Source organism: Miniopterus natalensis, chromosome 8 (genome assembly GCF_054644295.1).
Source record: "Miniopterus natalensis isolate mMinNat1 chromosome 8, mMinNat1.hap1, whole genome shotgun sequence".
NCBI lineage: Eukaryota > Metazoa > Chordata > Mammalia > Chiroptera > Miniopteridae > Miniopterus > Miniopterus natalensis.
The window spans coordinates 23,163,437-23,187,919 of NC_142088.1; the positions used below are offsets into that span (position 1 = coordinate 23,163,437).

The following is a 24,483-nucleotide window of genomic DNA, read 5'->3' on the forward strand; positions in this document are numbered from 1 at the left end:
CTAACCCCAGGGTGGTCAGTTAAGAATTACTTTTCTCGTTAACAGAGTAAACTGGTATTGATTGGCTTTTTATCATCTTCGGGTCAAGTTGCCTGGGTCTAACTAGTGAACTCCTGACATCTTTTCTCTATAATTATACTATCCTGGTGCATGCTACATTTTATCATTTATTGTAAATAATGATTATCTTACATAGAGCCCAGACAGAATTGAAATGTATTATTTAGAGGTTAGGTATCCAGTAGATCCTTGTTTCTACAATGTAGGTATCTCAAAATGAGAATCATCCCCCCTCTTCCAAAATCCTTGCTGCCCCCTCCCTGGACCACCACCACCACCACCACCACCACCACCACCACCACCACCATCTGTAAAAGAACACTTCTCTCTGATAGGAAAGTATTTATTTGCTGCTTTACATGTGATACCATAGGAGTTGGCTTTGTGAAAGAGGAAACTGTAGCCCAATCATCTTTTCATTATTGAATGGATTGCTACAGTGGAGCCTTTACACTAATTTATGAAATACAGCAAGTAGTTTTAAAATAGGTTACGTATTTTTACTTATTTTAAAGACCAAGCATACATGAAGCAGTTATTTCCACCTTAAGGAAGTATCTTGCTCTTTGGTGCATTAAAAATTTGAGCATGCTCAGTAAGAATTTAAATCTACCCTCTGTTCCCTTGTCCATTTGCCCAGATTGACCTTACTTCCTTTACCAGTGTTGCATGTGCATGAACTGGGGACCCAAAGAGTTGGTGCTGTTTTACAGAGATTCTGTGAAAAATACAGCCTTCCCTTTTCATTTTTTCTGTATCTATTATACGTGGGAGTCAGTTTTATCTTGTATAAAGGCGTAAAAATAAATATGTGAATAGATGTTGAACCCAGAGGTAACATAAACAACATCTTGTTTCTTAACATTCTTTTTTTAAAATTGAATTTATTGGGATGACATTGATTAATAAAATTATATAGGTTTCAGGTGTTTTTGTTAACATTCTAGATGATTAAATAAGCCACTCGATGCATATCTCCTACCGCTGTTAGAATGTTGGAGTGTTTGTGCTAAATGTAGTTGTACTATGTTAATTAACATTTGATGATATTCTAGAGAGTGTGTGGAATAAGGCTGAAACATTTCTGCCAATTCATCAAAGTCATATACTTTGAAAAAGGAACCAAAATAGTAGTTCCTTTTAAATATGAAAATGTTCTATTTTAATGTCTCCTACCACTAGTAGAAAATTGCAGTTTGTGAGGGTGGAGTATAGCCACCGCCAGTGTGTTTGAAATTTCTCAAAAATTATTTTGTCTTTTAATCTAGATTAATTGTAGCTTTAAAGCCATATTAGTAGAAGCTAAATTTATTTTTCCATTCGGAAAAGTTCATTGAAAGTCTTTTTTGGTTAAAAAAATACCCTTTTTGGTTGTCTCTTCTTTGGATCATCAATAGTGTTGTTACTACCCAGGGAGAAAATTAGAAAGGAAAAAGGTTGTGAGGCACAATTATCACATATATATATATATATATGAGAAAGTTAATTTGGAAGGTCACAGAGGTAGAAGAAGTGAATGGTAGAAAAAATGGACTCAGGAAACAAGTTACAGAGATGAAAGAAGGGGCCCTTGGAGCTTAGGAGAAAGAAAGGTAAAGGTAACTCTCATGGGGACACTGGAAGGGCACATGCTTGATTAGGGGAGGGAGAGCACCACACAATTACCTTTTTTTTGTTCCTTGAGGTTTTCTTAGCCAGAAAGAAGGAAATTACTAAAACCTATGTAAAGTTTTGGTAATTCTGAAGTCTACTGGAGCTTTTGGATAAACATTGATAATTGACTTTTAAAAAAAGAAAACATGTTTTTTAGTATGTGGTTTTAAATAGCTTTACAATTAAAACTATATTTGTTGTATGTTGAAATTGAAGAGAGTATAAGCCCATTTTCTACCTTTATTCTGATTATCAAGTAACATTTTATTTGTGACTTTTAAAGTTGGATTTAAAATTATTACTAAACTGAGGATGCCTGTGATTAAAATATACTCAGTGTTCCATATACTGAAACAGCATTTTTAGTATATAAAATATCAGTGGATTCTCTTGCATGGTGGTTTTTATGTTATCATCATCTCTTTTATGGCCATATTGCTTGGGCATTAGATCTGCATGTGGCAAGATTCAGAAGCTAGCACTAAGTCTCTCAGTCTCCTTTCCTAATTTCATACATATACAATACATTTCTGTTCATTCCGGTTTTGTATTACTGGTATCAATTCTGAACCAGTAACCTTTCTTGGACATTTTGGAGTTGTTTATACTAATTGTAAGTGAATTGCTAAGATAATGTCATTTAAAGTTTTTGAGTTACATTGAATACTATTCTTTTGAACAAGGGGTTGAGAGAAGTGGTGTCAGCTGCATTTTCATATGGCTTTGCATGATGATTAAAGATTATTAAATTGCTGGATAAAAATAATAAGGTGCCTTTTGCTTTAAGGATAGCTTATTTCATTCTTCTTTTGAACGAAGGAAATAACTAATCCCTATGAGAAAACATAACTAAGAAAATATTTTATTTTTTAGGGTACTATGTTAAATAAAAATTGTGTTTAAATATTTCATATATAGTTTACTTAGGTAACCCTATCTCAAGGTAATATTTGTTTAGATTTCTTTCCTAACATTTTACCTTAACTATAATATTGCTATCTGTATGTGGATTCAGATTAAACTTCTCCCAGTCTGGTAAACTATACTTAATGATGTAGCAAACCCCTATCAGTTTTTGAAAGAAGCAAGTGTATTTATTTTCTAAGAGAATGTTGTTCATACTTGCAGTAAGACAAGTGGGCTTTCTGGAAACCCCAAGCTAACTATATTATATGTGTTTCTTCCCTTCTTACATATCCAAATAAAAGGATTCTTTTGTTAACTGCAGTTTCTGCATGAAACATAGTCCGACACTACAGTATTTTGTGATTACAAAAATAATACATCTCAAACTAAAAATTTTAAATATTACAGAAATACATGATATGAAAAGTAAAAGTCCTTCTTAAATATTCCTGCTGGTTCCCTAGCTTGCCCTCTGATAATCAAGTATATTCTTCACATTAATTTATCAAGAAAATATGGAAACCAGTGAGTAGATATGTCTGTAAGACAAAATACAATTAGGAAGTAACTGGGAGCAATATAAAGTTTTTTTATTCTAGAATTAGAAAACTTTACTAGTTCAATGTTAAAGGTTTTAAAGCCAATTAGAAGCAGTGAGCTGTTGAAAAAATGTAAATTTTATTGTCGTTAAAAAGGGTGTGGTTTGTTAGGGATAATTGTTTTTGGCATTATTCTGGGTGACTGAAATTAGGAAGAGGTCTATTTTATGGTGGGTTAAGGAAGATAGTAAAAATTTTTCTTTTTTTAAATAGATATGGTCACTGCTAATTGATATGGGTGTATTATAAAGATTTATGATGACAAAATGTTGTATTTTACCCAAAATTGTTTCATATTCCTAAATACAAACTTTTTACAAAAGTTGGACTAATTAAAACTAAATAAACAGAACAAATAACATTAAAATTCTGTGTAGGTATGGTTTCTTCCCTTAAATTATTTAGGGGAAGTGCTGATAACAAACCATTGCCACCTATAGCAAACATTACCCAAGAGATAGAGTCAGTCGAGTTGTTATTCACATCTACTTATTTAATTTAGCTATTGCTGAATCTGTCTGATTTGTTTTTTAGGTGCTGAGGGGGTCAATGGAGAAGAAGAATCGGTAAACCTGAATGATGCAGATGAAGGATTTTCATCAGGGGCTTCCCTCAGCAGTCAGCCAGTTGGGACCAAACCATCCTCTTCTCAGAGGGGAAGCTTAAGGAAAGTAGCAGCGGGGCGTTCAGTCAAGGAAAAAGAAACAGCCTCTCCCATCAAATCCAGCGAGAGCCCTCAAGATTCAGTAGTTCGCAGGCAGTATGTCCAGCAACCTACTGATCTTAGTGTAGATTCAATGGAGCTGACACCGATGAAGAAACACCTGAGTCTGCCTGCTGGCCAAGTGGTGCCAAAAACCAACAGTTTAAGTCTAATCCGGACAGCCAGTGCTTCCTCAAGTAAATCATTTGACTATGTAAATGGCAGTCAAGCAAGTACCAGCATTGGGGTTGGCATTGAGGGAGTTACTAATTTAGCAACTAACAATGCTAATCGATATTCCACTATCAGTCTACAGGAAGACCGGCTAGGTCAAGCTGGAGAAGGTAAAGAGCTTCTCAGCCCAGGAGCTCCCTTAACCAAGCAGTCTCGATCCCCAAGTTTCAATATGCAGCTAATATCCCAGGTGTAGTTTTGACATCCTTTCTCATCTTTCTGCTTACCTTTTAAACTGAACATTTCATTTTGCAAGAAGAAACTTCATCCCATGTTGTGAAAATATTAGTCATTGTAATCAGATTTGATTTAGTTTAGGTATGTTCATACTGTATTTTGTATGGAAACAGCAATAAGGTTTTCCTTCCCCTCTTTTCTGTATCTTCTCTTCACCCATTCCTTGTAAATGTGTTTGTGAAGCAGTATAAAATGTTTGCATTTTCCATGCCTTCCTTTTTCCTTGGGTGATGTGCAATCCATCGTAGGCTGATCGGTCCCATTTCAACACTGTGAGACTGAGGATATGTTAGAGGAAATGGTGTATATGATCCCTATGAAATGATTCTTTGGCTTTCTTTAAAAAAACCAACACAAAAAACGGGTTTGTTCTCATAATCTATAAACTATGAATACTGGGTCATATTTTTTTCTCTCTTAACCAGGAGTGCCTCAGAGATTCTGCTATGACTTTGGACTTCTCTGAGTCTGTGCAATCATTTTCTTGAGAAGCATGGGGAAAGGTGGTAGACTGTTGCACTTTTTCATTAAAATGAGAGTGGCTCTTTTTCTCCTATCTCCTTTATCTCGAAGACATGAATGTTTAGTTACTGAGGCATTTAAATCAAGTTGTGGCCACCTCCATTGGAGGACAGTTGATTGTGTAATTGTAATGCACTTTCTCAATGGCTCTATAGTCATTATTAACATGTCTTCCCTCCTCCCCACAAGGACATGAGGTTATTTCTGTCCTTCAAGTTTGAACAGCTAACAAATCAGAGAATCCAAGGGGCATGTTCTATTTCCCAGGAATGACTGACACTTTGGTGCTGGGGTTTTGTGGAGGGAGGGGTAGTTTTTGTTTAGCTTGTGTGGGATTGTGTGTATGAGGGGAATTTTTGATTGGTTTTCTTTATTTTCTTTTGTGAGCTTATGACTGAAGTAGAACAAGTACATCTTCAGGTAAAGAGAGGGATTTCTCAACCTATTTTCTGTGATGTCAGACTATTGGAGAAACCCTTTCAGCTGCTTTCTAGATGTACCTAAAACTCAGTCAGATATTTTGGAGTAAGGAACCTGAAGTCCTGATATATCATATACTCCAAGGAAATAATACATCAGGGACAGATAATTGGCTGAAAACACTGACGCTTCAATGTGACACATTTTTATAGAACATTTCTACCAGGGGGTACTGACTTGATTTCTCCTACAAGGACCACACTGCCTTTTGTGTTTAATGTAATGCAATTTGTGTACCTTCTAATCATATAGCTGCAAAAGTTTCTCATTTTTATAAAACTTTGAAATCATACCAGTAAGCTAAATGTTGAATGTATGTAAAGTAGCATTTGGTAACTGTGCTACAGAAATGCATTATTGGTAAAAAACAAAACAAAACAAAAAAAACTTGATTTGGTTGGTTAAGATTTTATTATGACCTCTTCTGGGTCTCAGGCTGTAATGCTTGATTGAAATAGAAGAGAATGTGTTGGTTTTTGAAAATCAGTATATTGTGACTTGAACTGTTATGTGTTATCCTTCCACAAAATACATCAGAACTATTAGTTAGACATTTTTATTTTATTGTGAAAGAAAAACATACTGAATTTATAGAAAGCAAGTATTCTCATAATCAACAAAATTTAAAATTTTATCACTACCAACTAAAATTATACTAGAACTTGATAAATAAAATAACTGGAAAAATTCCTCTTATTCTTTTCACACCTATAAATCTCCCCCCCCCCCTTCTTTTTTTAATTATAAGAGGTTTTTTGTTTGTTTTATTTGTTTTTTAAGGGATTTTCTGTTAGAATCTTTATAAAAACAATGAGATGCTTGTTTGAATTTGGTGGTCTGTAACATTTTCTAGCTCATATTAAAATGGAAAACTATAACCTGAACTAGTATCTACAAAATTGCCAAAGTCCAGGGTAAAGGTAAAAGTTGATAGAGATTTATTGATTTGTGTGTGTGTGTGTGCGTGTGTGTGTGTATATATATATGGTGTGTATATGTATATATCACAAAGACATATTTTAGGTATCCCTTCTAATTAAGAGAAGTCAGATAAATGAATTAAAAAGTATCCAAAATAAATGAAGTGTAAAGATCTGTAAAATAGTGAGGAAAGCAAAGTTTAGATATGAAAGAAAAAGAGCTTTGTACTTAACTATGGCTGGACGTCAGTTACTTTTATGACAGAAATGTCCAGTTGATTTAGGAGGCTGTTTTTAATTCAACAAGTTGTACATTTATTGGCATCTAACTCCTGTATGAGTTTAGTTAAAGCACACAAAAAACCCCACAAAATAATATTAAATTGCAGCAAAAAGCTATAATATAAGATTTCCCTTTAGTTTATTAGAAATTTTATACCTGAAAAGTTGGTTTTGAAAACTTTCAACTTAGGGGATTTCATTGATCTGTGTGTATACGTATATATTTTGTATGTATATGTAACACATTAATGTTGCATGGCCCATAACATTTGTGTTTCATTCTTTTAAGTGATGTGATTTGGCCCCAATGAAGAAACATTTCATTTAGTTCAAACTTTGCATTCAGGATTTTAGAACAGATTTCCTGGGCAAGGTATAGTTTAAATGGAATGAGTTAGTTTAACAAACCCTAAGTCAAACTTTGTAAGAGATTTTTTATATTCATCTACATTATTTATTAGATTTCATTAAAAATAGTTCTCAGATATACAATAGTTGTTAAAAATCCATGCCAGCAATATCCTTTAACATACTTTTGTTTTATACTTTCTAACTTTCATTTAAAAGAAAAAAGCCCTTTTATCTGTGGAAAAGCTGATTAGGGAGAAAATACTTGTTTTCTATAATAAAACAATTTGATGCCATCTATACCAGATTGGATTAAGAAATATCTGAAGGTTTGGGGAACTCTTCTCTATGACATTAATTGAAATCATGTTACTAGAAAGCAAATTAAAATGTAAAGTGAAAAGCTAACTTAGAAGTAAAATTTTTTAAAAACAGTTTGGAAGCTAGGGGAGGGGGTGGTGGTGGATGTAATTTGAAATCCTGACCCCCTACCCTCATAATTACTCTTCTGTGCCTATTATAAAGTCAGAATTTTTATATTAGCAGAGACCATAGAGATGATTTTGCTAGTCTTGTAACAACATTCCCCCCACCCCATCCATCCTCAGGAAACTGAGGCTCAAAAAGGTTGTGACATAATCAAGATCACATAACTAAGAAGCAGAGCCAGAATAAAACTCCTGTTTCCCATCAAATGCATAGTTGCACCCTACTGCCTCCCTTTACTTTTACTATGGTAAATGTGTTATGTAACACTCTCCATTTCTGCAGTTTTTGTATAATTTTGGACTAGTAGTTGGTGAATACAACACATTAAGTGTTAAATCCAGAAAAATGTAGAGTAATAAATATAGATAGGGATGTGTTGGAAATGTAGGTATCTATACCATAGATATCAGGATAGATACATTTTCCTTATTCTAATTTATGCCTTACTATTTTCTGCCACATAACAGTATATGCTGCCATTTTATAGTGGATTATATTGCTGGGAATTTATTTAAATGTAAAAATAAACCCAGTGAAATGTCTTCAATCAGTAAGTTTTGAATCAGCCAGCTTTCAGTCACCTAAGTAGCAAGTTAATTGTATTGTACAATGAAGCATTGCAAAGTAAAGATTAAATTCAATTCCACTAATTTCTAATGTCAAAAGAGATTGAACCTTCCTTGTGCTTAGAGCAGATAGACAAAAGCAACATTTCCTTACGTGATTAAAAAAGGGTTGTAGCGCAAAGTTTATGATTCATAATGGAATGGTGACCATCATGTTATTCAAAGTGTATATACCATATAAAATGTCTTAAATGTGGTAGTGTCAGCTATATAAGCTCAATAATTCCAACCTATACTCTCAAATTCCACTTAGTAGCTTTAAATTAATTATAATATTTATTAGACACTGGAATACTGAAAATAATTCCTTTCAGATACATTTGTTTGCACTATATTTGTGAATATTTTAATGAAGTGGTGTGTTTTTCCTACCTTACTTTGTGAGGTTTGTTATGGGTCCATTTTTGACTACTTTAGTTGTTGACAATCAGTTATCTCATTCAATTCTCTGCATGTTCATTTGTAAATAAAAAATTAGTATGTGTCTTTAGGGGGTAATACACTATTTATACAAACACTGGCAAGGAGGATCCCTCCATTTCTGATTTTGGATTACAAAGTAAATTTTGTTTTATGGTTTTTTAAATCAGTATTTCAGTTACCTATTTATTTTTCAGTTTAAAAATGTTGAATAGGTCATGCCAGTGGTTGGAAAATCTATAAGAATCTTAGGGCAACTTTTCTATGCTATGCCTATGTTAAACAGTCTGAACATGATACTTTTTATCTTTCAAGTTGAATGATTATTGTCCTGTTTTAAACCACCAAGTTGGTTGAGATCCTTATTTGTAATACTTTAATTTTTTCTAAAGTGCTTCTTAGAAACAAGTTGTTTGAAAAACAACTAGATATTATTGATAACTGAAACTAAATATTAGCATATTTTCCAGATTTTAAGGATGGAATGCAGTGTAAAATTTTTAACAGTACAAATAAAATTATATTGAATTACTAGATTGGTACAGTTTTCCATTGCCAAGGTGTTTATGTTGATTAGTGTAAGACATAAATTTTAGTATTACCTGTTATGTACCTAATGGATATATCAAATTGGCACTGAACATACATAGGAAATATTACTCATAGAGTCATCCAATGTGTACTTAAACGATACTAGATTTTTGATGGTGCCAGAAATTTGTGTGGTGATCCCAAGCCATGAGAATTATAGGAGTCATCATGACCCACACTTCCCCTGCCTGTGTAAATCTGACCATAAAACCACAGAATTTTGGTAACCTCAATCTCTCCAGTATTTTTGTAGTGTTAAGCCATTGGTCACGTGAGAAATTTATACAAGAGCAGACAGTTCAGGGTAGAAGTTAGCAGAAAGCTAGGAATGATGTGAAATATCTGGCAGCATAGTACAGAAATGAAAGTTCTATGTTTTGCTTCTGGATTTTGAGAAAATGTTTACAAATTAAGGCACAGTCAGACTTCTATTATGCTATTATGTTTAATAATAGATTTTATCCAAAAAATTAGGACTAGGTGTGGCTTAAAGTATAAATGAGCCTTTTTAAAAAATAATTGTGTATCTGGAAGTAGGTTAAATAAAGAAATTATTTTATTTTGAAATTCTTTTATTTTTAAAGTGAAATGAACTTAATTGGACAGTCCATCCACAACTAAAGAATTGATATTAATCTGGTTTGCTGTATTTGAGTGTCAACAGCTTAATGTTAATTATATCAGAGGAAATTCTTTATGTCTTCACTGATTACAAAATTTACCAAAGAAAATGTACCAACCAAATATAATTTTTAAAGTACCTAACTGTTAAGGAATAAGGCTACTTTAACATGAAAGATTGCTTTCTAGCCCTGAGGGAATAGATATAAACATATTCTTTGATCTGGAACATAGATATACAGTACCTACAAGATTCCACTGAGGCTTTCTTATCGTCAGTAAAGTGTCAACATTTACACTTCCAGCAAAAGTACTAGTTAAAGGTTAAGTCCAAATATTATTGCTGTGGCACATTTTCATGTCTCCTTAACTCATATTAAGGATTCTGTTCATCAGTATTAAATAAAAAAGGGGGTGAGTTCCTAAAGTTAGGAATAAGTATCACACAATATTGTATGATATTGTGACTTTTTAAAAGTAAAATTGAGGGGGAAATTATGGAAATGCACCTTTTCAAATGGGCAATGGCAATTATTTCTAATAAGTATGATATGGGTTAAAATGGTATGTTTACATAATTTATGTATATGATCATTCTGGGTGTATTTTTTTCTTTGCAGAAAAACATGATTGGGTTATGAAAAGCTAAAATACTCTTTTTTTAAAATGTATAGACCAATAAGAACTAAAAGATTTACTTAAACTATGATTTTTTGTAGAAAATATGAAATGTAATTGTATATTAACTGATGTTTCAAACAGGTTCTTTGTATTATTTTTTTCATATCAGTTGGTAGTTAAAAGTAATGAATATATCTATCAGCTATCTTGGAAAAAGAAGATTGGTTTTCTAACAATTACTAATGTAGGTTTGTGGGTTTTATCATCCAAACTGAATTGAGAGATAATGCTCAGTGCTCCATGTGTTTTAAAATATTTGTAATAAGTACATCAACTACTTTACAGTGACTCTTTTTTATTATTCTAAAAATTATGCTGGCTTTACATTCAGTTTAAGTAGCTAAGCAAAACATATTTATGGTGCAAAGATGATTTTCCCCATCATTGGCCCTCCTGAGCTACAGTGTCTGAAGTTTTTACTACTTGTATTATTTTACATAATATATAGTCTGATCTCTGTCAAAATGGACAAATAAAAAGAAAATATCCAACTTTCACATGTTTGCTTCATAAAAGGTTATGGAATGTATGATAGATCAGCTCCATCCCCCCCCCCTTTTAAACCAGCATCAACCTATAGCTTGATATAAATTTCCCAAGTATTCAGAGAGTAGTGCTGGTGAAAATTTAAATAGGTTAGGCATGAAGAAAGTATGATCTCTATTGACTGATGTTCTTTCAACCTAGGACTAGTGAAAATCTTTATTTTTTTCCCCCAGAGCTGAATTAAAAACCCCACACGTTTAAGATCATATTTATTGGTGCATGTAAGCCATTATCTTAACTGTCTTACTGAACTGGTTAATACGTTGATTGTTGAAATGTGAAATGTAGACACTGTTGACCTGTAAATATCTGCCAGAGATGAAAAAATATTTTAAGGTATTGTAAATAAAGATGTATAAAATTCATTATTAGTCTGTAATGCAGAAACCTATGTAAGATGTTAAATATTGTGTTCCTTGAGAGATGTGTAATTTTTCCCTAGTTGTATCTAGTTACATTAAGAATGTACATTTTCTTTTGTACAGTATAAAAATACAGCTTTATTTGGCTTTTGACTGGATTTCCCTGAGTTAATTTTATATCTTACCTAAATTTCATACCTTAAAATGATCTTTAATTGCATTTTTATTGCATTTTTTCAAAGAATTTATGTATGTCTGAACCTTTTATTTATATGACACCCTGTTAAATTAAGGCAGTTTATAAAATTAAGGCAATATATACAACTACATATAACATTAAATAAATAAGAATGAATGTGAAGGCAGAAGTAAAATTAATCATTTCTGTATGTTATTGTTGAGATACAAATTTATCTCTGAACTTTAAAGCAGCTAAATGCTGAGAGAAGATTAATGATGTGATTTTCAGGTATCCTTAAGTTAAATCAGTTTCTCGGGTGAAGCACAACTGTTTCTATCACTGAAATGTTAGAAAATTTTCTTTCATGGGTCTTATAAAGAGCCACCATTATTATAGTACCATTTACACTCTCTTCAGCAATGTATTTTGAAGTGCCTTTTTCCGCACACTCTTACCAGCAGATCATTTTCTCTAATCATTAAACTTCATCTTCCCCAGATTGTGTTTTCTAATGTATACTTTAGCCTTCCCTTGGAAAACGGCTTTAATGAAGGGCTGAGCCTCAGGTCATATTTTCCCTTCCCTTTCATTCACTTGCTAGAAAAATTTCTTCTGTGCAGTTTTTCCGTGCGGCTATTATTCCTTACTTATAGACCAAGGCTTTGTTCTGTCTCTTGTTCAGATCCAAGCAATACAGAGCATGTTAAGTTTCTTTATATCTTGTTTATTATTCCTTAATCCAAAATCACTTACAGATTAGCAGTTCCAGAAGAGGATGGTATATGCAACTCACCGAGCCTGTTTTTGTTGTTGTTTTCTCCATGGTTCTGGATCTGCATTAGTTAGGAAAGACGAAATTCACCAGTTGACAGTTCTAGTTTTTTCCCTTTATTAAAAATGTAATATTTGCTCATTTTGAAAACCTTAGAAAATGTAAAGTACAAAAGAAAAAGTCATTAAGATATTATAATAAAATAGTGAATAATCCTGGCTGGTGTGGCTCAGTTGGAGCATTATCCTGTGCACTGAAGGGTCATAGGTTCCATCCTCAGTTGGGGTATGTTTGGAAGGCCACCAATTGATGTTTCTCTTTCCCTCTCCCCTCCTTTCTAGAATCAATGAAAAACATATCCTTGGGTGAGGATTTTTAAAAAGTGAATATTAATAAGATATCCCTCGACACACAAACAACTCTGGTCCAGGTCACAATATTTTATGGTCCAAAGATTTTTTTCATGTGAATTAGACATTAATAACTAACATTTATTGGGTGTTAGGATGTGCCAGACACTGTTCTAAATACTTTAAAGAAAAGGCATTACTTCAATACTCAGTTAATACAACAGTATCCAATAAGTACTATTATTATTCTTTTATAAGAAAAGGAAAGTTCATCTATCTAGGGTCACAGAGCTAGTAAGTGGTAGAGCTGGGATTGGACCCACTCAGGCTCATGGACTTGTGCACTTAACCTCATAAAATACTTCACACAGTGTTGACTGTTCTCAACTCTAAGTACACTTGCCCTATTCCCACAAACTCAAGGCCCCTGTGTGGAATAGGAAGGAAGGGGGATTGGATCTCAGTAGAGTTAGAATACTAATAGGCAAACTAAATCCATGAAAGAAGCCCTAATCCCCCAGGCAGCCATAGTTATAAATTAACTTCTCTCCTAGACATAGACAATGGTTCTAGTTATGTACTTTCCTTAATTATGTACTATTCTTGGGAGAAATGAGAAAACGGTCATTCTGTAGTTCACATGAGGAACCTCAGTTGAGAAAAGCTGGTTTGACCATAATAAAGCAGAGGAGTCTCCCAAAAATAAAACTTAAAAATTTTTACAGGCCCTTGGCTCCAACCACCCCAGAAAAAAGCTTTCAGGTAGTTTGGGAGGAAATCAGAATTTTATTGGACTTGCAATTATTTTATGATTTAATGTCATTTTAAACTACATGGGAGAGTGTAGAAAAGTCGTGTTTAAATCTAGCCCTTGGCCATAATCCAAATAGGATGAATGTAATTCATGGAAACGGCCCTCATTTTGATCAAGATGTTACATTACATTAGAAAGAGGTGGGACTGAACTAAAACCCACTTGATGGGCCAATCACTTTTGGCCCTTTATCTTAAGCAACAATGTTTAATACACATTAGGAATGAGAACATTTTTTTTTTTTTTTATGGCTAGGTCATGGTGACTTAATGCAGCCATAAATTCTGAATTGTATGATTTAACTAGAAACACTATTACATTCAAAACGATTTTTCATTTTTCCCAGTATTCAGTAGGGACTTCTCCCAAACATAGGCTTTACCCATTTCCTTAAAATGGTCACAGGATTTTAAGAAATCTATAGATATTTAACTTATTAACAGTTATTATAAATCATGGCTTCTTGCCCTGGCTGGGTAGCTCAGTTGATTAGAGCATCATCCTGATACGCCAAGGTGCAGGTTTCGATCCCTGGTCAGAATCAACCAATGAATGAATAAATAAGTGGAACAACAAATTGATGATTCTTTCTCATCAATAAGAAAATTTTAAGTCATGGCTTATCACACTGAAACTTTCTGTATTGAAGATTGTATTTTAAAGCTAGTTTCCCAGAATTTGAATTTCTGTGTGTACATTTTTTAAGGCTTAATTAGGGCCTCCTCATCTCTGGCACAAGAAAATCCTGGAAATAAAGTAGGTTCTGGCTACGATATTCTCTTTTATTCCTAGATGCTCAGAAGTAATCACTTTTTCTCTCCTGAGCATGATTGAAATCAAATTGATATCTTAAAAAAATCTCTGGGTAGAGAAAAAAAAAAGGAAGAAAAAAAGAATCTCTTGGTAGAAATTATTTGCTGAGGCATTTGCTACTGATATTGTACCCTTACCACGTATGTGTTTAATGTATAGCATCCAGGTCAATATCTGACAAAAATTTTTATTGCCAATTTTTCATTCAGTAGTTCTCAGCCCTAGCTGCACATTAAAATCATCTGGGGAATTTTGTTTTTTATATTCTGATGACCAGGCCACATTCAGACTCTCTGGGATTGAGATCTGGCAGCAGTAGTTTTACAAGTTCCCCAGATAACTCTCATGTGCAAACAACATTGAAAACTCTCTTTAATCCTTCGACAACCTCTGGTCTTTATACCTAAGCTTTCCTTCTTCCTGTAATTGACAATATAAGAAAGATATTCATTCCATAAATATTTTAAAAACAGACTAATTCTTATCAATGCTGCAATCTGCTTTCTCTATCCCCTTAATTCTGTCCACTGAACACCATATGCATCAATACGATTTCATTGCCCCCAACCCTTGGAGGTCCTTGAACTTCTTGGCCTGTCCCCTTTCTTATTCCCTTCAGTTTCTGTTCCAAGCCTTCATCACTTTAAGTACCACTTTCTCAGCAGCCTCACTGCTACTTCATCAAATGGAGGTCATCATGTTAGAATATATATTTTATTTTTTAATTTTTTTTTACTATATCCCACATTTAAAAAAATTTTATTGATTGATTTTAGTAATTTAGCAGCGTGACTGTAGTGACCTTTCTTCACTCTAGCCCTCACAGGGGCCTCTGCAGTTTTGTTTTGAACGAATGACTGAATCCAAGTGAATTAGCACTGTGTCAGTGGGTAACACTATATCCCAGCAGGTCCACTCCCTTTCTTCCTCTGTCTCGTTCTACCTCTGACCCTTGCTTTCCCTGTCTCTTCATTCCATTAGCAGCCTCATCCTGTCTCCATATTGAGCGCCGGGTTCTAATTCCCTTCTTTACAGAGAGGACTATCTCCCTCCTCACCCCTAACCTTAGAGATACCCTGGATCCTACTTTTCACGCCCACAGAGGTAACGTTTAAACAAAAAGGAACGTGAATTCATTCTTATTATAGTTTTCCTCAAAAGAAGGTATCTAGAGAAACCAGTGAACACTTAAGATTCTCTCAAGACAGAGAAACCGCTCAGCCAGCGACAGTCCTACAAACTTCCTGGGATCTAAGACACACTTTTCTCCCTTCCCCGGAAACGGAAAGAGGAAAGGAAAGGCCCAAACCCCACGCTTTGGGATTAGTTTTCCGCAGGTTCCTTGGTGGGCGGGGCCCGCACGTCGGCGCCAGATGGCCAGCAGAGCCATCGCTCTCGGCAGCCCCCGCTTCCGATTGGTTTCTCGGGGCTCCGCCCCCTGAGCAGGGCGGGAGATTCGGTGTGCCCCAGCGGGCCTCCCATCCCCCGCCAGCCTCTGGGGCACCTGAGTCGGACACTGCGGCGGTGGGACTCTGTGAGCCGGCTCTGGCGTCTCTTACTAGAGTTTGGCTTCCCCGTCGGGCCAGAGTCGCCTTCCTGGCAGCGACCATTCAGTGGGGGCACGTCGGGCAGGCGTGAGGAGGCCGGAGCGGTGCCTGGCGGGGACCTAGCGGTGCGTGGTGGGCGCCCGCGCAGCCTGCCTCCCTCTCCGGCTCGGCTGCGGGCTTGTGAGGTGAGTCGAGGTGCGTCCAGCCCCCTGTCGGAGCTGGGGCGCGCGAGTCCCCGGGCTTCCGCTCGCACTCCCGGCTGTGTCGCTGCGTCTCCCCCTTTCTCTCCCAGGCTCTCCTCCAAGCCCCGCGGGCCCGAGGACCCCCGGCTGGCCGAGCGCAGCCAACTAACTGAGCAGCGGCGCGAGGCCCACGCCGTAGTCCGTAAATACTTGGGGTGACAGGCTCCCTCTGGAAAGACCTTTCGTCTGTCTGTCCAGCAGCAATAGGCCTTCTGTGCTAGGGACACCTGTTACCAACATGCCTGTTTCCTGGCATAAGGAACTTTGTGACTGTAAAGAGAGAACTGCAGATACTTGTATCTGTAATGAACGCGGTGATGTCCTGGGAGAGGAGCGGGTGCATTGAGGGCTGAGGGGAAAGAGATTTCTTTCCAGAGCCACCGCTGGAGCGAAACTCGGGTGTCATCCCAGCCTGGAAGCACCGAATGAATTCTAACCGAACTGTCACCCGGGGACGGCGCTTAGTTGTTAAATGTTGATAAGCCAGGCTCTCTTGGTAGAGCTCTTCTCTATATCCACCCCCTAATCCAGGTCTCAGTTACTAAGATTTCCTTGGCAAAATGGTAATGGTCATTTTACCCTTTACTAAATACTATCATAATAACTTTGGCTTTGTAAGAACTTCATTTATTCATCTTGTTAAGTTCATGACCTTCTTTGGTTGCTTTTGTTTTCCTATTAGCTGTCGCTGGCTGAGTTATTTTTTCAGTTACAGGTGACTCTACCTGAATTTTCCAACTGCAGAATGTGGTACCTTTAAAGGTAAATGAAAACTAAGGCAAGTCATTTAAGTGCTAGTTACAACATTTAGTAAGTTACCTGCATGCAAATAACTGACTCATGAGGGGCACAGTTAGTACTTCTTCTTGTCAGGAGATAAGGCAAAAATAGGATTTATAAGAGAGGAAAAAATTCATTTTTTGGGTAAACTTATTGGCTGGCAGCTAGTTGAAATCATCATTAATTAATTTCAGGCTATTACTATTATAAATTATGAAGCTAAATTTTGTCAGAGTAGCTTAATCTTTTGTTTGCCAAACTCATATTTGTTTAGTGAAGAACTATGAAGTATTGGAAAGATTTATGTTTACTCTTTAGTTGCTAAGATACCTAGAAAGCCGTATTCATATTTGTAAAGTGGTTTGGTAAGCATGCAATAATAGTAAAGAGAAGTCTTGCGCATTGCTTGACCCAGGCTTGGTATACCAGTGAAATACACAGACTTCTCCAAATGGACTGTATCTTTCTAGTGAGCAGAAATTAAAATCCACCAAACCATATTCTTTGCTTGGTTACACCTTTTCTAAACTCTCATGTGTTAACCATTCCCTTTCTGGTAATGTTATTCCAATTCTATAGGCAGAATTGTTTTCCTGTTACTACATTTTAGTTACCTTGATTGGATTTGGCTTTTTTTCAAATCTCAGACACCTCTTCCTCTTTTATTTTTCAAATAAATAATTGAGTTACCTATTATCAAAAACATAATATTAATACAATAATGCATAATATATTTGGTTATGAATTTTTCATCTCTGAGTGCTTTATTGCTTTTGTTTAGGTTGGCAATGATGAGTAAACTGGAATTAAAGGAAAGCAAGATGCTGGAGGTTCGGTTTGTGGGAGATGATGACGTTCTTAATCACATTCTTGATAGAGAAGGAGGTACTAAGTTTATACAATTGAAGAGATACCTTTGTAATGCTTATGAATTATTTCACTTTTTAAAATATTTTAACCTATTTTGAAAATATAGCACAAACTATTTGATCTAGTAATACTAGACTGTAAAAAACTACTTTAATTTTTAGTTTACTCCTTTCAGACATTACTGAAAATTGAAAATAGGCCTTATCTAATATGAAATCATCAGTAGTGGTGGTAACACACTTTCACGGTTGTTGTTTTTTAACTTAGTTATATAAGCTGTGGAAAAGTGGTCTATACTTTAATCAAAGATAAAACATTGAATTTTTTTCCATCTTTTTAGTAATGATAATATAAGTAGTACCATTTATTTACTTATTTAAATATAATGTTTAGAAAGAATTTATACCTGTCATGTTCTAATTCTTTGGATGTTCTTGTAGGAGCTAAATTGAAAAAGGAGCGACCTCAACTTTTGGTCAACACAAAAAAAATGCTAAAGAAGCCAGAATATGATTTGGAGGAAGATGGCCAGGAAGTCTTAAAAGATAAGAACTATGTGGAAGTTTTAGGACGAGATGTTCAAGGTACTTGGGGACAGAGGGGAATGTATATTTATAAATAGCCAGAATTGCTTTGCAAGATACATAGTAGTCTGGCAGGTTAGGCAGTGGTGTACCATAGTGTTTTTTTCCAATTAGTTTTTTTTTTACTGTAAATACACGACATAAAATTTACCATCTTAACCATTTTTAAGAGTACAATTCAGTTATATTAAATACATTCAAAATGTTGTGCTACAATCTCCACCATCCATCTCCAGAACTCTTTTCATGTAATATGCTATATTAATATTTCTCATGAGAAAGCATTCTTTTAGGTTTTTTCTCTACAGTTGAAAAGGGTGGAAGTACAGGGTTTCTACTACAGATTTTTCTCTCTACATTTTTAAAAATTGATTTTTAGAGAGAGAGGAAGAGAGGGGAGAGAGAGAAAGAAACTTCAATGTGAGAGGGACATCTATCAGTTGCCTTCCATATGTGCCCCAACTGGGCATAGAACCCGCAACCTGGGTATGTGCCCCGAAAGAATAGAGCCTGCCTCCTTTCAGTGCATGAGACGATGCTCCAACCAACTTAGCCACACCAGCTAGGGCTCTATAGTGTATTTTTGTTTTTACAAACAACTGGTCCTGCTCTTAATTACTTTTATTTTATTTATTTATTAATTTTTTAATTTTATTTTTGTTTAAAATATTACAGATGTCCCTTTTTCTCCCAATGAACCGTTCCACCCTGTCCCATCCCCCTCCCCAGTCCCTCTCCCCACCATTGTCCCTGTCCTTAGGTTGTGCATATACACATATAAATTCTTTGGTTACTCTCTCCCCCTCCACTCACCCCCCCTCCTCTATCCCTCTGACATTCATCAGTCTCATCTATGCTTCCATGTCATTGAATCTATTCTGTTCATCAGTGTATTAAGTTCTTTAGATTCCACATATAAGCGAGATCATGTGATGTTTTTCTTTCTCTGCCTGGCTTATTTCACTTAGCATAATTTTCTCCAGGTCCATCCATACTGTCCCCAAGGGTATGAGATCCTTCTTCTTTTCAGCTGCGTAGTATCTATGGTGTATATGTCCCACAGCTTTTTTATCCACTCATCTACTGATGGGCACTTGGGCTGTTTCCAGATCTTAGCTATTGTAAACTGTGCTGCTATGAACATAGGTGTACATATATTCTTTCTGATTAGTGTTTCAGGATTCTTAGAACACATTCCTAGGAGTGGAATCACTGGGTCAAAAGGCAGCTCCATTTTTAATTTTTTGAGGAACCTCCATACTGTTTTCCATAGTGGCTGCTCTAGTCTGCATTCCCACCAGCAGTGTGCTAGGGTTCCCCTTTCTCCACACCCTCGACAGCACATGTCGTTTGTTGATTTGTTGATGTGAAGTGATACCTCATTGTGGTTTTCATTTGCATCTCTCTGATGATTATTGACGTTGAGCATTTTCTCATGTGTCTCTTGGCCATCTGTGTGTCCTCTTTGGAGAAGTGTCTATTCACGTCCTTTGCCCATTTCTTAATTGGGTTGTTTGTCTTCCTTTAATTACTTTTAGAAAGACAGATTCTACAGACCAGCCACTCCACAGTTATTTAAGATATTTATATTTTTCATTAATTTGAAATAATTTCATAAAGCAAGTCACTTCACTGTTATCTTGATCTTATTTACAGAGGGAGTTAGAAGAACATTCCAAGAAATAATGTTCCAACCTACGCATGCCAGATTCCTGCCAGATTATACTTAAATTATTTAGGGTTAAATTATATTTAATTAGGGTTCAAGGAGCACAGATTTATATTAGGGTGCAAAGAGCACAGATCTATTCAAGTTGGCTTAAAAAAATAAAGGTCAAGGAACGAAATCAGTATTGTTGAGCACTAGGGGACTGGGACCACAGTAGAAACTGAGAGACTTTGCTTTCATGGATCTCCTAGGCTCCCTCATGTCATCTCTGTGCATCTGTTCTGTTCTCTCTATGGTCTCTATCTCCCTCTTGTACATATTTTTTACTCATATTTGGCTTATAAATAGCCATCATGACTATTCCCGACATTTTTGTCACATCTTTAGTCAGTTCTTCTGCTTTTATTCCCAGTGTTAAATGACACGGTACAGAAAGTGACTGTTATCCCTCAATAGGCTTAGTGGGCAGGGTGAATTCTCTGAAAAGTTCTCCCAACAGAGAGTTGACATTTTTTAGGGCATATTTTAAAGAGAACTTTGGATTCTTGACTACCTATTATGCTAGACCTAAGAAGAGATTGAAAGCAATTTTTTTTTCCAAAATATTTTCTTTTTCTTTTTTTAAAAAAATATATTTTTATTGATTTCAGAGAGAGGAAGGGAATGGAAGAGAGAGATAGAAACATCGATGATGAGAGAGTCATTGATTGGCTGCCTTCTGCACACCCCCTACTGGGGATCGGGCCTGCAACACCGGCAAGTGCCCTGACTGGAAATCAAACCCAGACCTCCTGGATCATAGGTCGATGCTCAACCGCTGAGCCAAGCCATTTGGACTCAAAAAGCATTTTCTTAAAAATTGTTTCTTATTATAGTTGTAAGTAGAAACTGAGTGCTTCCAACCTTTTTCACCTAATAGTACCCACAGCAAATATTTGAAAGCATACTAGAATAAATGGCGGAGAATGCTTCAGACCAGGGACAAATGCTGTAGGGCTTCTGAGCCTTATTCCCACCCATCCTATAGACCCTGACTGGCATCCTCAAAGGCCTAATAGGGTCAATACCCATACCTTTAATTTCTGCAGACTATTTGGGAAATTTTGCCTTGGAGCAGTGTCTCAGCCTTTTTTTAAATTATCATCCTCTAAGAAACCTTTTAAACATTTTCTCCTAATCACCCCATCCATGAAATTTTAATACTACATATATGCTGTACATTTCTATATGTATTATCACTCTTTGGAGGGCCACAGAACATTGTAATATGTAGGATGTTTTTCATACTCCCCCTCCTTGCACCTAGAGCCAGTTTTCATTCCATCAGGAGCAATATTGTTCCTTTTGAGAGTAAATGCTTTAGAAAACATGGAATTTCTAACAAAAAGTCAACCAAGGATAAATAAACTGTGACATGTTCATACAATGGAATATTATTCAGTGCTTAAAAAAAGCTATCAAGCCATGAAAATACATGGAAGAACCTTAAATGCATATTACTAAGTGAAAGAAGCCAATCTGAAAAGGCTGCATACTCTGTGATTACAACTGTACAATATTCTGGAAAGTCCAAAACTATAGAGACAGTAAAAAGATCAGTGGTTTCTAAGGGTCAGAAGGAGGGAACAGATAAATAGGTTGAGTACAGAGGATTTTTAGGGCAGTGAAACTATTCTGTATGATACTATAATGGTGGCTATGTGCCATCATACTTTTGTAGAAACCTATAGAATGTACTACACCAAGAGTGAACCCTAATATAGATTTTGGGTGATAATGATGTGTCAAAGTAGGTTTATTAATTGTATCAAATGTACCATGTTGGTGTGGCATGTTGATAGTGGGGGAGGTTGTGCTTACGTGAGATCAGGAGGTATATGGGAAAACTTTATACCTTCCGCTCAAGTTTAAAACATAAAGTGTAGCCCTAGCCAGTTTTGCTCAGTGGTTAGAGCGTCAGCCCATGGACTGAAGGGTTGTGAGTTCAATTCCGGTCAAGGGCATGTACCTGGGTTGCATGCTTGGTCCTCAGCTCAGGTCAGGGCGCATGTGGGAGGCAACTAATCGATGTGTCTCTCACATCAGTGTTTCCTCTCATTACCCTTCCACTTTCTCTAAGAAATCAATGGAAAAAATATCCTCTGGTGAGGACTTAAAATAATAATAATAATAATAATAATAAAAAAACATAAAGTCCATTCAAAAATTTCAGTACTTCTGTTCATTAAATGATACCATAAACAAGTGAAAAGACAAGTCACAAGATAGAGAAGATATTTCTTCTTCTGAAAGTAAAAAACGTGAAAAGATTTCACCCTCCTTAGTCATTACGAAAAGGCAAATTGAAATACCCTTTCCCATGAGATTCATTTTGCAATCACTAGATTGGCAGAGATTAAGGAATTTGGATAATCCCAAGTGTAGTGCAGTGGGAACTCAAATAATAAGGAGAGTGAACATCAACTTTGGAAAAGTTTGGTACTGTTTTGTAGTAACAGTAATAAACCCATTATATGTTAATATAAATTACATATATTTAGGTGAAAAACAGCTATTTTAAAAAAATAGTGAAGAGGGTGGTGTTTTACATTTTTGTAAACCTCTTTGATTTCTGGCTTAATAGAAGACAGCTGGATTTTCATATCTGCTTCCACGAATTCCAGTAGCCAACAGGGTGGTGATGTCTTCACACATCTTGTAGTCTGGAAAACCTCATTACACGCTCTTCACTTGATCTTAGCCAAAAGGCTGAGAAGCTATTGCTATAGAGTCAGATAGTCAAATGTCTGTGTTATTATGAAATAGCTTTTGCCTGAGGGACCTTGGAGACCTCCTAGACCATACTTAGAGAATTTCTGTGCTAAAGTAGGCTACTAGCCATGAATGTCCAGTATGTTGTAGCTAACAGTTGTTACTTAAAGGGAAGACTGAAGAATGAAATTAAGTCAGGGTCTTAATTGAGAGTAAGAGAGCTTTTATCATGTAAAAACTGTGTTTAAATCTCAACCTCAGTTAGCAATTGTTCTTTGCAGGTTTGCTTTATAAAGGAAACATAACTTAATAAAGTTGCTTCTTCCTTCCCTTCTAAGGGGCAACTACTATCATGAATTGAATATCTGTCTTTCTAGTCTGGAGGGGTTTTTTAGTGGGCTTTTAAAACAAATATATATATATATATATATATATGTATGTATATGCATATATATATATTTGTGTATCTGAATAAATTTGTGCGTGTTTTAAAATTTTAAACAGTATCATAGTCTGTTGAGTATTTTTTATTTTAGAATATTTATGTATGAATATATATTGTTAAACCTTTATGTTAGACAATGATGGGTATAAGTCTTAAGTTTTTAGTTAAAATGTTACTTTTTGTTGTTGTTAAATTCCATTTTTCCTAAATGCATGTTGTATTTTCTCTTTCAGAATCTTTGAAAAATGGTTCTGCTGCCGTTGGTGGGAATAAAGTTTATTCTTTTCAGAATAGAAAACACCCTGAAAAGATGGCTAAATTAGGTGCGTTGACTTTTCTGCTTTTGTGATCACTGCTCCCCTTTTCTAGGAAGGTGTGTTAAACCACATTCCCCAGTGCATCCCTAAAAGAATGGTGAGGAATGTCGTTGTATATTAGGTTACCAAGCGTAGTTAAAGTCACTAGTTTTTGTTCTTTCATATTCACATGTCTTCAGTTCTCATCTAGGTTATAAGCTTCTCATAGTAGGAACCCTGTCTTCCTTTTCTTCCTATGACATCTAGCATAGGTTCTTAACAAGTTTTTGTTAAGTAAATGAGGCATATTCTGAATTTATTATGTAAGAGTTTTACACTCTATATAGAAAAATATTGTTTATATTATAGAAAACTACTTCTATAAAATTGTTGGGAGTGGGCTATTCTAACATTTTCTTACCCAACTTACCACTGATACCAATTACACATGAATTACTGATTTTCAGAGAATTAGACTGTAATAAATTACATATAACATTAAAATTAAACTGTCCATTTAATTCTTTTTAAAAAATCCAGATGGCACTATATTTGGGTCCTGTTGTATGAGGAGTTATCACTTTTGAAAGCTTTGAGGAAAGAAAATAACATGTGAAAGCACTTTGAAAATTAAGGTGGTCCATAAGCATATGAAGGTTTGGGAATACTGAAAAGTCAAGAGCTATAGAATAATAATCACTACCCGGTAAAATGTAACAGCAGTATAAGAGGGCTTATAATCTATATTTATAAGGCACCAACATATATTTCTTAAGTGGTATATTTTTATGCAGCCATTCTAGCTAATGACCATGGAAGTGTTCAAGATCAAGTGAAAAGCAGTCTTGTTAAGTGTTGACACTGATGAGGAACATATAAGAAGTAATTATAAGACCTCTTTCTGAAAATAATTCAGTCATTTGTAAAATTCAGTTTTTCTGAAAGGTGTAATATTAAATACATCATTAATTTTGAACCTAACATTGTATATACAGTAATTTACATTAATTGATGTGTTTATCTGCATTAAGAAAGTAAAAGATTTTTTTTGTTTTGTTTTTTAATCATCACCTGAGGATATTTTTTCCA

The 24,483-nt window shown here is 35.3% G+C and overlaps 2 protein-coding genes across 8 annotated transcripts in view; both read left to right on the top strand.

Annotated features, from left to right (window-relative positions):
- HYCC2 (hyccin PI4KA lipid kinase complex subunit 2) overlaps nucleotides 1-11,433 on the top strand; it is a 52,944-nt gene extending 41,511 nt beyond the window's left edge. For all 4 annotated transcript variants that reach the window (XM_016208826.2, XM_087819671.1, XM_016208825.2 and 1 more), the window contains one exon: nucleotides 3,753-11,433. In XM_016208826.2, coding sequence (XP_016064312.1) covers nucleotides 3,753-4,351 — 599 coding nt within the window. In that variant the 3' untranslated portion in view covers nucleotides 4,352-11,433. The remainder of the gene's footprint in view (nucleotides 1-3,752) is intronic.
- Nucleotides 11,434-15,729: 4,296 nt separating this feature from the next.
- ORC2 (origin recognition complex subunit 2) overlaps nucleotides 15,730-24,483 on the top strand; it is a 31,785-nt gene continuing 23,031 nt past the window's right edge. Inside the window, exons 1-5 of one of the 4 annotated variants that reach the window (XM_016208822.2) lie at nucleotides 15,730-15,942; nucleotides 16,682-16,761; nucleotides 17,561-17,664; nucleotides 18,090-18,233; nucleotides 23,332-23,421. In XM_016208822.2, the coding sequence (XP_016064308.1) occupies nucleotides 17,568-17,664; nucleotides 18,090-18,233; nucleotides 23,332-23,421 (331 nt within the window). In that variant the 5' untranslated portion in view covers nucleotides 15,730-15,942; nucleotides 16,682-16,761; nucleotides 17,561-17,567. Of the gene's footprint in view, nucleotides 15,943-16,128; nucleotides 16,778-17,560; nucleotides 17,665-18,089; nucleotides 18,234-23,331; nucleotides 23,422-24,483 lie in introns of those variants that run through there. The other 3 variants (XM_016208823.2, XM_016208824.2, XM_016208821.2) reach the window with 3 other exon arrangements.